Source organism: Nansenia antarctica (assembly GCF_963989245.1).
Source record: "Nansenia antarctica genome assembly, chromosome: 12".
Classification (NCBI taxonomy): Eukaryota; Metazoa; Chordata; class Actinopteri; order Argentiniformes; family Microstomatidae; genus Nansenia; species Nansenia antarctica.
In genome coordinates, this window is record NC_137682.1 from 5,572,030 (window position 1) to 5,584,741 (window position 12,712).

Here is a 12,712-nt window from a genome sequence, read left to right on the forward strand (position 1 = left end):
GTAAACGTCCTGTTGCTAGATAGACAATCTACCGTTACGCCCCCTACCGCATGGGAGGACATTTCGTGACGTTAGAATTATAAGGTTCTATCTCCGTTTTTGTCAAAATTTAGTTTTTTTACATAATCTGATCCATTAGGTGTTTATTAATGCCTGTGTGGTGTTATTTTTTTAAATGTTGACATTTTTTAGTTAGTAATTCATAAAATACAAAGGTTCCATCTCACAAAACATAATGGTATGTAAAAACGTTGACGCTCAATATCTCAGAACTACCCTAAACGGAGATAGAACATTATCATTCTAAACGGAGATAGAACCTTATCATTCTAAACGGAGATAGAACCTTATCATTCTAAACTCACGATTTATCTGTTTTATCGCTTACACATGGAGATAGTGTATAGTAGTATAATTATCTTATTTGCTATTTCCCATGCAGAAACTAGAATCAGTGTAACAGTTATTTACGTAAACCAGAATGGTGTTATAACAGCAAACACTGATTTACAGTGTTTGAATAGTTATTCAAATTCTAAATGAATAATTAGACAGGGACAATTCCTGTGGAAATTGTAACGTGTGCTTGCCCCTCACAGCCAGTAGGGGGCAGGTTAGTGGAGAAATATTTGCCTGCTCACCACAACTGGCTGTGAGGGGCAGCTAACTGCAAATCCAACATCATCTAGTTCCTAAGAAGCTGAAGGCACACATTACATATGTGCCCAATGTCTCTCTCTCTCTCTCTCTCTCTCTCTCTCTCTCTCTCTCTCTCTCTCTCTCCCTCTCTCTGTCTCTCTCTCTCCCTCTCTCTCTCCCCCTCTCTCTCTCTCACTCTCTCTCTGTCTCTCTCTCTCTCTCTCTCTCTCTCTCTCTCTCTGTCTCTCTCTCCCTCTCTCTCTCTCTCCCTCTCTCTGTCTCTCTCTCTCCCCCCCCTCTCTCTCTCACTCTCTCTCTGTCTCTCTCTCTCTGTCTCTCTCTCTCCCTCTCTCTCTCTCTCTCATTCCCTCTCTCTCTCTCTGTGTGTCTCTCTCTCTCTCCCTCTCTCTCTCTCTCTCCCTCTCTGTCTCTCTCTCTCCCTCTCAACCTTTCAGTTAAATGGTAGTTGGTGGTTGTCATGACAACTCACTCTAAGCTATGGTCAAACTGAGTTCACTAGGTGTCACTAAACTAGGTGTTAACTAATTAAATTGTAAATTAAAAAAGTATACATTTTGAGGCTTATACAGTATATGTTCATTTTTAGTGCCAGTGAGAGTCGCTGAACATATAGATGTAGCCTAACATTTGTGAATATAGAAGATACAATTGTAGTCTGGAGAGCAGTTTACAAAATGTGTGAACATAAATGTGTGAACAAAAAGTGGAATTGTGGGCAAACCGTATTCCGTAACCTTCCACCGGACAATAGCAACGAGAGTGGGAACACCTCTCATGTCTACCTAGTGCCAAAACTGTGGGACAAGTAGCCGGTGCAAATTTTGCTATAATACACACACTACAATAAACAATAGTGTTGCTTGCTACTGCAAGAACACTAATTACAATATCACTCACTTTTGTCAACTGTGTTTTACTAGAACTTTGACTCTGACTCAGAGTTAGGGTGAACGCTCAATGTTGAAATCGGTCAGACGTAGGCCTATTCCTAAAATGTGAATCTTCTGTGAATTCTGATTTGTCATTTGAACCCTATATGAAGTTCCCTATTAAAGTGAAGTTTGACTTAATTTTCAATTAACATTTAATTTGCAGTCACAATAATGTGTGTATAAGATTAACATGAAAGGCAATGTAATTGTTCGATTTCTAAAAAAAGACAATCTCTTCGAGGCAGACTTCCATCACAAGCACAGCTGGAGGTAATGAGCTGTGTGCTGGAGCCTGGTGACTGAGACACTGCTTCACATGACCAACCATGTATGTCTACTAGGCCGACAGTAGACAGCCGAGTCTTACTAAAAAAGCAAAGCATCTTCAATGGAAAGTCTCTTGATTTGTGTCCCAGAAGCTGCTCCTATGAGTTCACTGTCCAGCAGAGTGTTGGCAAAGACAGCCACACCTAGACTCAGCAGCAACTCCCAGTATGCACCCACTCACATGGTCCACTTTTTCCCCTGGTGGGACCGAAAGAAATGACACACCCCGTGAGCACTCTGGGCTGAGATTAATCAGAGCAGTGTCATGCAGCAGTCATGATGCCAGTGTGGCCATTTTTCAACAGAAGGGTGTGGATATCACATTTGCTCCTTATTTAAAGTTCAACATTCAATTAACATTTTTAACATGACATGTCTTTTATGATGCTCCACATTGACATCCAGTTACTCAGAATCGTGTCTGATCACAGGGTCAACTATAGCACTCCACAGCAAGAGTTCTCAATCAGCAACCTATTCAGACACATTTTTATCTGTGCTCAGTAGCCTACTGATATACTTTGGTTGCATTCCATGGTAAACATGGTAAACGTTTTACTTAATGACTAAATGAATGAGGTAAGAGGTATTGTGCATAATTAACAATAATAACCTTTTATCAATAACCAATGTCTCCAATCAATGTCTTAAACAGCATGCAATACAATACCTTTGTCACAGCCACAGCCATTCACAATAGACTATCAGAAATAGCAAAGATTGTGTCGAGATCTGTCTATGTTTGTTTGAGAAAGCACATTCAGTTATGTGACACGTTGACCAGACTTTTTGACAGTCTATACAGGAAGGTCTATAAAGGGGAGTTCATACTTAGAGATGTCTTTATCAAAACACAGATTCCAGCACTTCAGTGAAGTCATTATCTATTTGTGTATGTACTGTATTGTGTGTGGATGCTTTGAAGTCCAGACATGGTTCGTCCAATCAACAAAACATTCTCATCAATGGCAACAATAGAAAAAAAAAGCTCCAAAGCAGTCGAGTTAATAATTATGGATTTGGTTTGTGGCTCATCAAAAAAGTTAGAGCATACAGAGAAGAGACAAGCCAGGCTACCAGGAAGTCTTGAATGCTGCATTGGGACAGCAAATGCTTGTCTAATGATAAACTCTCTGCATGAATTGTGCTTAAGAGCAAGGGGGGGTAGTCAGGCAGGACCATGGCTGAACCCTAACCTCTCAGTGACTACAAACTCAAACACACTCTTGAATAGGACCACAATAGCCAGGAAGTGCTGAGTAGATTTCAACACGTCCGCTTCTTTGGGATTCCTAGTATTTTGCCCACTAGGAGGATTTACAACCAGAAGTTGGCTGGTTCACTTATAATAAGGGGGGTCTTGCCGATGGCAAAGATTGACGAGGGTCTCACTTGTCTGAGGTGATTTGCTGTCTGTTTACAGCCTCCAACCAGAGAGGGGTTAGGACATGTGAAGCAGCAAGAGAGGATTGTTTGCAGTTTTCTAGTTTGCATGTTTTTCTATATTTATCATCTGCCATAAATTATACCAAATAGTTTGAAGCCAAATATATTTTATGTACATTAACCTAAGACAACTGAGTAAACCAAATAGCAATGTTAGTAATGGATTACCTATAAAGACACCATCTGATTAGTTTTATACATAGTGTATTATAAAGTAGAGTTATAAAATAGAGTGAAATCTTCCCTAGCTATAATCCACGATTTACTTGTCAGAACAGGAGGGGAAACAAGATGTTATGACCATCTAAAAGAAGAACTGTGTTGTGGTTTCAACTGTTAAGTAAATCATGCATTGTGTTCTCACTTGGGCCCTATCAGGGGGGAGCGGTTGGGCAGCTGATTTTGGGGGTGCTATGAAGTAAATGAACTTGTGAGGGGAGATAGTGTGATGTGGTTTTCATAAAGATGTCTCAACAATTGATGAAAGCTGTTCTAGAGCTTTCATCTGTTCTAGAGCTTCTAGAGTGTTCCAACTCCCCTCTGTCTGCTCATAAGTCAGGGTGAGAGTATCTTGTACTATTTAGGTTTATAACTTGATATGTCGTCCCTGTTGTTTTTCTTTGTCATGAACAGTATGTAGGGATATATGTGTTTATCTCTCGTTATGTTAATTTTAACTGTGAGCTGTGGAAAGAATTTCTAATCAATCAATCAAGAGACAAATATGATATATTGCACATATCTTTTTTGGTATAATGTGTTGTATTGTATTGATGTTGATTGTCTCTTGTCCAGGGACTACAGATAGAAATAGCTATCTAGCTAATTAGCTATGTTGAATCAATTAATCAATCAATCAATCGCAATTGTGACTAGGCTAGTACTCAAACATGCAAAGATGTAAGCTGCATGAGATGCAGATTCTGACAATGTCTGAGGATTCCGGTGTGTAAACTCAACACAGATACATAATCAATCACTATCAGACCTTATTTTAAGTGTGTTGTAACCCGTCAGTTTAGACGGATAGGATAGCCTACATCTGAAATGAACACACATAGGCCTAGACGCTGATTGAGATTAAATCACAAAGCACTTTTTACAATCCCATCTCAACTGCTGTAATGACTTCTCAAAGATTCACACGTACGAGGTAGGCTACACAAAGGAATAGGCTTTCACATGGGGGAACTTTAAATAACAAACAGAAGTCACGTTCCTTCTCTCTGTAGCTACTCAATGTTTAAATCAAGAGCTTAGTTCAAGCAGCCGAAATAGACCTTCAGAGACGAAAAGTCAAAACCAGTGCTTATTTATACCTCTGTTCTTCTGCATGTTTGAGAAAGTTGAAAATGCGAAAGAATGAAAACCTCAAGCTGTTATCACTGCTATTTCAATCTGAAGACTGAAGTCTGAAGACCATCAAGGCCCCTGGATTTAATATAAGTTTGTGTGTTACAATTCTTGTAGCCTACGCTCTCCTTTCCGATTAGCGGATTCCGGTTCCGATTCTGGTAACCGTTTGTGTCCCTACATCAAAACTTGAAAGTCAATCATTAAGGGTGGAATCCTAACTTGAGATCCGTGCGAGTCACTCCAATCATTACGCAAATTTCCCATTGACATCAATTGGATATTCGGCGTTGGATCTCGAGTTAGGATTCCATGCACTAGACAGTCAACTTAAAGACTAATCAAAGGCTACATCGTTAGACAAGAAACTGTAAAGGCCAATGCACACGGCGTGCGATTTTGTCGCACGACAACATTCGATTCTCAATTCTTTGAATTATTTCAATTGGTGTGAATGGAGAATCGAATGTTGTCTTGCGATAATATCGCATCGCACGCCGTGTGCATTGTCTCATTCAAAACAATGGAATCGAATTCGGTGGTGCGACAAAATCGGGGCCGTGTGCATTGGCCTTAAGGGCTCTGCACACAGCGTGCGATTCTGTTGCGTGTCAACATTCCATTTTGAAGTTTGAATGGAAGTCTATGAGAACATCGCATTTCAACACACACGGCCCCGAATGCGATGTTCTCATAGACTTCCATTCAAACTTCAAAATGGAATGTTGACGCGCAACAGAATCGCACGCTGTGTGCAGAGCCCTTTAAGCCTATATGTGGCTCAGTTGGTTCCATGACGATAACAATGCTTAGGTTGTGGGTTCGATTCCCGCTGGGACCATATTGAAAAATGTGATGTAGTTACATACAGTAGCCTAATGCAATGTAAGTCGCTTTGGATAAAAGCATCAGCTAAATGGAATATATTAATAGCTGTTATTAAGTTACAAAAAAATACTGACTTCTATTCTAACGGCGAGAGAATGTCCCCATTAATTTGTCCCATCTGGTTTTTTCAACAAGGGAACAATTAATGGCGATATTCGGAAGTTCGCAAACTACATTTCGACGAAACCAGTATGAAACCAGACATAATTTCAAATACTTGTCTGTAGCCTACTTTATTTAGTTTACCTGACACAGTGGAATCAATGGAATAGTCCCAAAATGACAAACACCTGACCTGCCCATCTGGCACTCCATGGCCCTATTCCACGAAGGGCGATGAGAGCCAATCCAGACTATTGATGAATGTGGCTCAAACCAACCAAACCCTCAGAACAAACCTGGTAGCGACCAGGTTTACGGTCTGATTTAAGTAAGAAGTGTGTCAAAAATGTCTCACAGGCGGAAACTAAACCCAAGTGTCTTTTTGGAAATATTAGTTCCCACCTTTTACGAGAGATGTAGATAGATAATTTGATATTTTGTTGCCTGAACGAGCCTTTCCTTTTAATCGCGAATATACTAATCAACATACGTGTAATACCCCCCCTGGCCTATATAGGTCTATTCGACCCAGGTCTGCTTCAAGTTGGAGGATAGTGTTGTAAGGACTGAAATATTTGTTCTGCGTCAAGCGCGGTTCTTTTAGTCTGAAGAACATCGAATTTATTGCAAAACCAACTAATGAACCAAAGTCAGTCCAAGGTGACGAGGTGGTCTCACCGTTCACACACACACACACACACACACACACACACACACACACACACACACACACACACACACACACGTAGAGAGACACTAGTACACTTTGAGACACCAGCTGTCCTTTTGCCTCGTTTTGCCTTGTCACAAAGAAAAGTGGACAGGCTATTCCTAAGCTACATAGCAATGGTCAAATAGGTACATAAAGAAGACAGACAATTATGGATATTAAAATTCCATTTTAAGGGATGAGTAGGATCTGTCTGGAACTGCACCGGAGTTGTGGGCAATGGCATGGCTAAGAATGAATCTTAACAAAACATGTTATGAAACATAATTGCATACACACAGCCCCACCTTGAGCTGTAAATGGAAAAACAGAATGCCTAGGCCTATAAATGGAATAGGATCGGATCTGCATAAGAGCAGGAGCCGTGAGTGGGAATTATATTATCATGATTCATTGAGTGTTGTGTTAGAAAAGGTGATTTAACAGTGCACAACAACATTGTTAAAGTAATTATATTAGTAAAACAGTACTAGTACGACTCATGACAATAATGTGTGTTGCCATTAGCAAGTAGCCTATTAATCATGCAGTGAATAAGTTGTCTGTTTCTCGGGGACATGGTTATTAGAGCCAGCCACTATTGTTCAGCAAGTGGAAGGGAGGGCACGCAACGCTGAGAGATTACGCACGGACATACAGTAGCCTTTAAGGTAGGCTATTTTTAACTTAAACATCATTTTTATTTTCATATCCGATTGAAACTTTTTTTACCATTATCATGTAAATGTCATTGCCTCTATCCCATTGGCACAAGATTGTATAGTGAAAGCACGGTGTGAGTCGAGCATGTGTTCCAACTTTGCCTATCTATCTCAACTTGTACTTGCAGGTGCAACTAACACAGTTTTTTCTCACATGGCCCCAAAATCGATATCACTTTGCTTTCAGACAACCTTGACAACATAAAGCCATGCGCAATGATTTCGTTTGAGGCTTTTTGATTTTTTTTTTTGAAAGACTGCATCCTCTAGCTCCGTTATTTCCACAGTTTGTTTTATTAAAGAGAGATGGACAGTCAAGGGCCTTCATTTCGTGAGCTTAGAATTATAAGGTTCTATCTCCGTTTAGAACGATAAGGTTCTATCTCCGTTTAGGGCAGTTCAGAGATATTGAGCGTCAAAGTTTTTACATTCCATTATGTTTTGTGAGATGGAACCTTTGTATTTTATGAAAATACTAACTCAAAAATGTCAACATTTTAAAAATAACACCACACAGGCATTAATAAACACCTAATGGATCAGATTATGTGAAAAACTCAATTTTGACAAAAATGGAGATAGAACCTTATAATTCTAAACTCACGATTTATTATCAAACATTCGACCTAAGTCACTGGATCTATCCAGGTGTATAAGCCAACCTGTTAACTCTGACAGTGTGGGTCTGAAAGCGATACCTCCGCCCCTATTAGCAGGCTGTTGCTGGGATAGAGTATAGTCACCCTGGAGTGCGTAATTGAAGGTAGGCCACTGCAAGGTCGTTTACACTAATATATGGTCATTAATATCGTAGCGTTAGTGATTGTTATTCACAAACACACTTGTACAATTTTCGAAGTAACTTAAATGACGAAGAAGAACCCGCTGGATCATTTAGTGACATAGGCTATATGATGATTGATTACATTGGTAATAACTATTATGTGCGTGACAAGACTTATACGAAGTAAGTAATAGGCTGGATAATAACACCGCATCCTAATATACCCCGTTCTGTGCGTGAACATGCTGCGAGATACGGAAGCTCGTGAGCTTGTAAGGTTCTATCTCCATTTTTGTCAAAATTGAGTTTTTTACATAATCTGATCCATTAGGTGTTTATTAATGCCTGTGTGGTGTTATTTTTAAAAATGTTGACATTTTTGAGTTAGTAATTCATAAAATACAAAGGTTCCATCTCACAAAACATGGAATGTAAAAACGTTGACGCTCAATATCTCTGAACTACCCTAAACGGAGATAGAACCTTATCATTCTAAACGGAGATAGAACCTTATCATTCTAAACTCACGAGCTGTCTTGATGTGAACCAAAAAATACACAGTGAGCGGAACTACGCGGTGCGCGCCTCTGAAATAGACAGTGTCCCTTAACGCACTTGACAGCCTGGACTGGACGCACTGTGCACAGCCTTTTGGTTGACGCCACTGTCTCTAGGACTTCCAACCTGATTATAGTGGGACTCAACAACCTGTCTCCACTGTGGGACTCAACCTGTCTCCACTGTGGGACTCAACCTGTCTCCACTGTGGGACTCAACCTGTCTCCACTGTGGGACTCAACCTGTCTCCACTGTGGGACTCAACAACCTGTCTCCACTGTGGGAGCGATGTGTTTTTAAACCTCGACGCTCGCGCGCGCCACGGAAGGAAAATCCATGTGAGTTTATATTCACTCTCTAGACGCGTAGAGACACCCGCGTCAATCATGCAGACAGTCATGGTCAAAGCTAAACCAATGATGTAATCTGATCGAACAATTTACATAACTTTTTAAGTGACCTTTTTTAAAACAAATAGCAATAACAAATAGCTTCCAATTTCACACTCGGACACTAGCGGACAGACAGTGGTCTCTTTGGAGTGGAGCCACCTGTCTCACGACACCTGGTAAATGAACAGGTAGCTTTGCGCATGCTTAATCTCCTGCCAAAAAAAATCCCTATATGCTGGATCACCTATCAACCAATGGTGTTCAAATCATTCCAGAGATAAAGTGGCAAGTGGGGACATCTGACGAGCTGCGAGTGACCCAGGACATTGAACGGCACTGCAGCGGGGACAAACCATGCCACGGTCCTTTCTAGTGAAGAGCAAAAGGGCACATAGTTACCACCAACCCCGACACCTGGATGACGACTACATTAGACTGGATGCTATTTTAGCCAATATATGCTCAGGTAGGCTAAACTGTCCATTTAATATGATGCTGCATTTAATTAATATTGATTAATATTGTGCATCATTATTATCCCTTATCAAGTGTGCCAATGTTTTAAAAAAAAAACGTTTAAGGATGCCTTCTCGAACAAGTTAATATCGACAATATTTTTCATGTTCTATTAGAATCCACAAATCGTGAGTTTAGAATGAGAAGGTTCTATCTCCGTTTAGGGCAGTTCAGAGATATTGACCGTCAACGTTTTTACATTCCATTATGTTTTGTGAGATGGAACCTTTGTATTTTATGAATTACTAACTCAAAAATGTCAACATTTAAAAAACAACACCACACAGGCATTAATATACACCTAATGGATCAGATTATGTAAAAAACTAAATTTTGACCAAAATGGAGATAGAACCTTATAATTCTAACGTCACGAAATGACAAAGACATTACTTCAGAGACTTGGTATGTGCTTAAATAATTGCTATACTCTTTGGTCTCCTTCTCCCTCTGTGGTTATAGAGAGAAAAGCCCAGGGTGAGTTTGGGGGGAGCTCCTCTGACGGCCATCGCGGCCGGTTGTCCCCCGAGTCCCGTCTGGTGCGCACGGCTGACCTCCTCTCCTCCACCTCCCGACTGAGCTGCGAGGGCAGCGTGTGTGACCCCCTCTCCTCGGACTATGATGACGACTTCTGGCGACCCCCATCTCCATCTGCATCCCCAGGTCAGTGATCAGATTTGTTTGTTTAACATGTTTTTATTGTGTCATGAACATGAAAATGTGGGTTTAAATTGCATAATAAAATCATGTTTGTCTATTATAAAATTGTCTTACTATATTCTTATGAAAGATTAATGATAGCAAAACATGATTTTATTTCATGCAACCGATGTCCATGATTCATTTAGGTAGATTCGACAGACTTAAATATGCTCTGTCCCACTCGGTTATAGGCTAAAGGTCTACGCGTAATGGGCATCCACCAGTGACCTGTCACTCAGGTTTACAAAATAGTCTGTTACAGTGTAGCCAATATGTGTCGACGTGATGATGAGGATGTTCACTTACTTTCTTTGATCCAAATACTTTACAGATTCAGAGAAATGCATCACTCCATCCTCCGCGGACTCCAAGGCTCACCATTTCTTCGTCCCATTCCGCCCTTACGCATGGACTTACTCTGGGTCCCAGCTCAGGAACTTCGTGCAGCGGACATATCACCTCCCAACGACCACCGTGGAGCCTGACGCACGGGTGGGCATATACGGGCCTGAGGACAGTGACACCGATTCCCACGTTTACGCCCAGCAGCAGGGTCCCAACACGGGATTCTATCGAGACTATTCCTCTACGACGCTCTATAGAATGCGGCACGCCAACGAGTTGTACTCGGACGGCCTCAAGCTGAGGGCCAACAAGGCCTCTGAAATCAAGTCTGAATCCAGTCTGTCTGTTATCTGTTCCCGCCTGGAGCCAAGCGGATTATTCAAGTGCATTAAGTGCTGCAAGGTAGGCCTATGCTATGCATCAACACAGACAGTCATGCTCCTAAATGAATTACATTGATTGATTTGGTGTGTTTATTGTTAAAAAACTTTTTAAAAAACTTTTAAAAAACTTTTTTTTAAACTTAAAAAAAAAAAAAAAATCTTACCGATATGTAATTCACCTCCTTCTTCATAAGGTGTTCTCAACGCCGCACGGCTTGGAGGTTCACGTTCGTCGGTCCCACAGCGGAACACGACCCTTCGCGTGCGGAATGTGTGGGAAGACCTTTGGGCACTCGGTGAGCCTTGAGCAACACCAAGCCGTGCACTCGCAGGTAAGGCCCGGTGTCTCATTCACTAGTCATTGGGATCACTGGCGGACTCAAGGGGGGGGGGGGGCATGGGGGGGCGACCGCCCCTCCTGGTGCCCCCACGGTTGAAAAACGTCTTGCTCAAGTGCCATTTTGAGTGGCAAAAATGCCCTTTTGAGTGGCGATAATGAGAGGCCGTGCCCTATTGGTGCCCCTCCAATGGTCTAAACTTGACCATGTGCCCCCACAGTTGAAAAACGTCGCACTAAAGTGCCCTTTTGAGTGGCAAAATTAGAGGATGTGCCCTATTGGCTGCCCTTCCAATGGTCTAAACTTGACCATGTGCACTGATGGGGTCCCATGTTGTGCAGTAGGTGCCCTTTTTTTCTTTTCGCCCCCCCTGCCCTTCAAACAGACTGAGTCCGCCACTGATTGGGATCATAGTCTTTTGCCAAACATATGTAGACCCTAGGCCTATAGGCTATGTGCGCATAGCTAGTATATGAGCAAACAAAAATGTACACTAAACATTGAATTAAAAGGTGTATATTTGTATTGGTACACTCAAATCTTCACAGGAGAGGAGTTTCAACTGTAAAATCTGTGGCAAAAGCTTTAAGCGCTCGTCCACGCTGTCCACGCACCTGCTCATCCACTCGGACACGCGCCCTTACCCCTGCCAATACTGTGGGAAGAGATTCCATCAGAAGTCAGACATGAAGAAACACACCTTCATTCACACAGGTGAGCGACGACGAATGTAATCATTAGGCTGTATGCAGTCCTTATATTATTGCCCTATGAAAAAATATAGGCCTAGGCCTACTGCATATAAAACTGGCTAAGGCCAAACAATCACAGCTCCTGAAAGGGAAGTGCTCGAATTTGTAAAGTGTATGAAACATTTCATAATGTTTTGTTGTTTTTTACATTGTTAGGTGAGAAGCCACACAAGTGCCAGGTATGTGGAAAGGCCTTCAGTCAGAGCTCCAACCTCATCACGCACAGCCGCAAGCACACAGGGTTCAAACCCTTCGGCTGCAACCTCTGCGGCAAGGGATTCCAACGGAAAGTGGACCTGAGGAGACATAAGGAAACACAACATAGACTGAAATAATACAATGTCTAAAACATACTGGATTGGCCTATGTTTCTGAAGTTCGAAACTGTTGGCAAGATGCACTTTTAGAGGACTGTAATGTCAATTTAAAATAAGATTGCATTGCTGTTATTAGCCTATAGGCCTCTAGGCCTAGCCTACTACTAGTATGTTAATTTGCTTGCCATTGGATATCATTATTATTCGCTCATTGTGTTTCAAAAAGTAAAAAATGTATTTATTGAATATACTTTTCACATTTCAATTACAGTATTGGCTTACAGAATTGCATCTCATTAAGTTGAGATCGAAATACGATACATTGTAAAAAGTATCATGGGCTATATCATACGTTTTGATTGATTTGATGATTTCGTCCAAAATTGTACACCTTGGACATCATTAGTGCCTTTTTGTGTGCAAATCCTTATTGCATAAACTTCCGGCTTACCTCACCAAGTGACCAAAATCGTTCTCAGGGCTGGC

General features: G+C 41.3%; 1 protein-coding gene across 1 annotated transcript; it reads left to right on the forward strand.

The window, feature by feature from the left end:
* Window positions 1-9,227: 9,227 nt before the first annotated feature.
* On the forward strand, window positions 9,228-12,244 carry gfi1aa (growth factor independent 1A transcription repressor a; the record flags this gene model as incomplete). Its single annotated transcript, XM_080542719.1, has 6 exons — window positions 9,228-9,339; window positions 9,852-10,052; window positions 10,423-10,838; window positions 11,014-11,151; window positions 11,706-11,871; window positions 12,066-12,244. The coding sequence occupies 6 exons, from the start codon at window positions 9,228-9,230 to the stop codon at window positions 12,242-12,244; spliced, it is 1,212 nt and encodes a 403-aa protein (XP_080398845.1).
* Window positions 12,245-12,712: the final 468 nt, after the last annotated feature.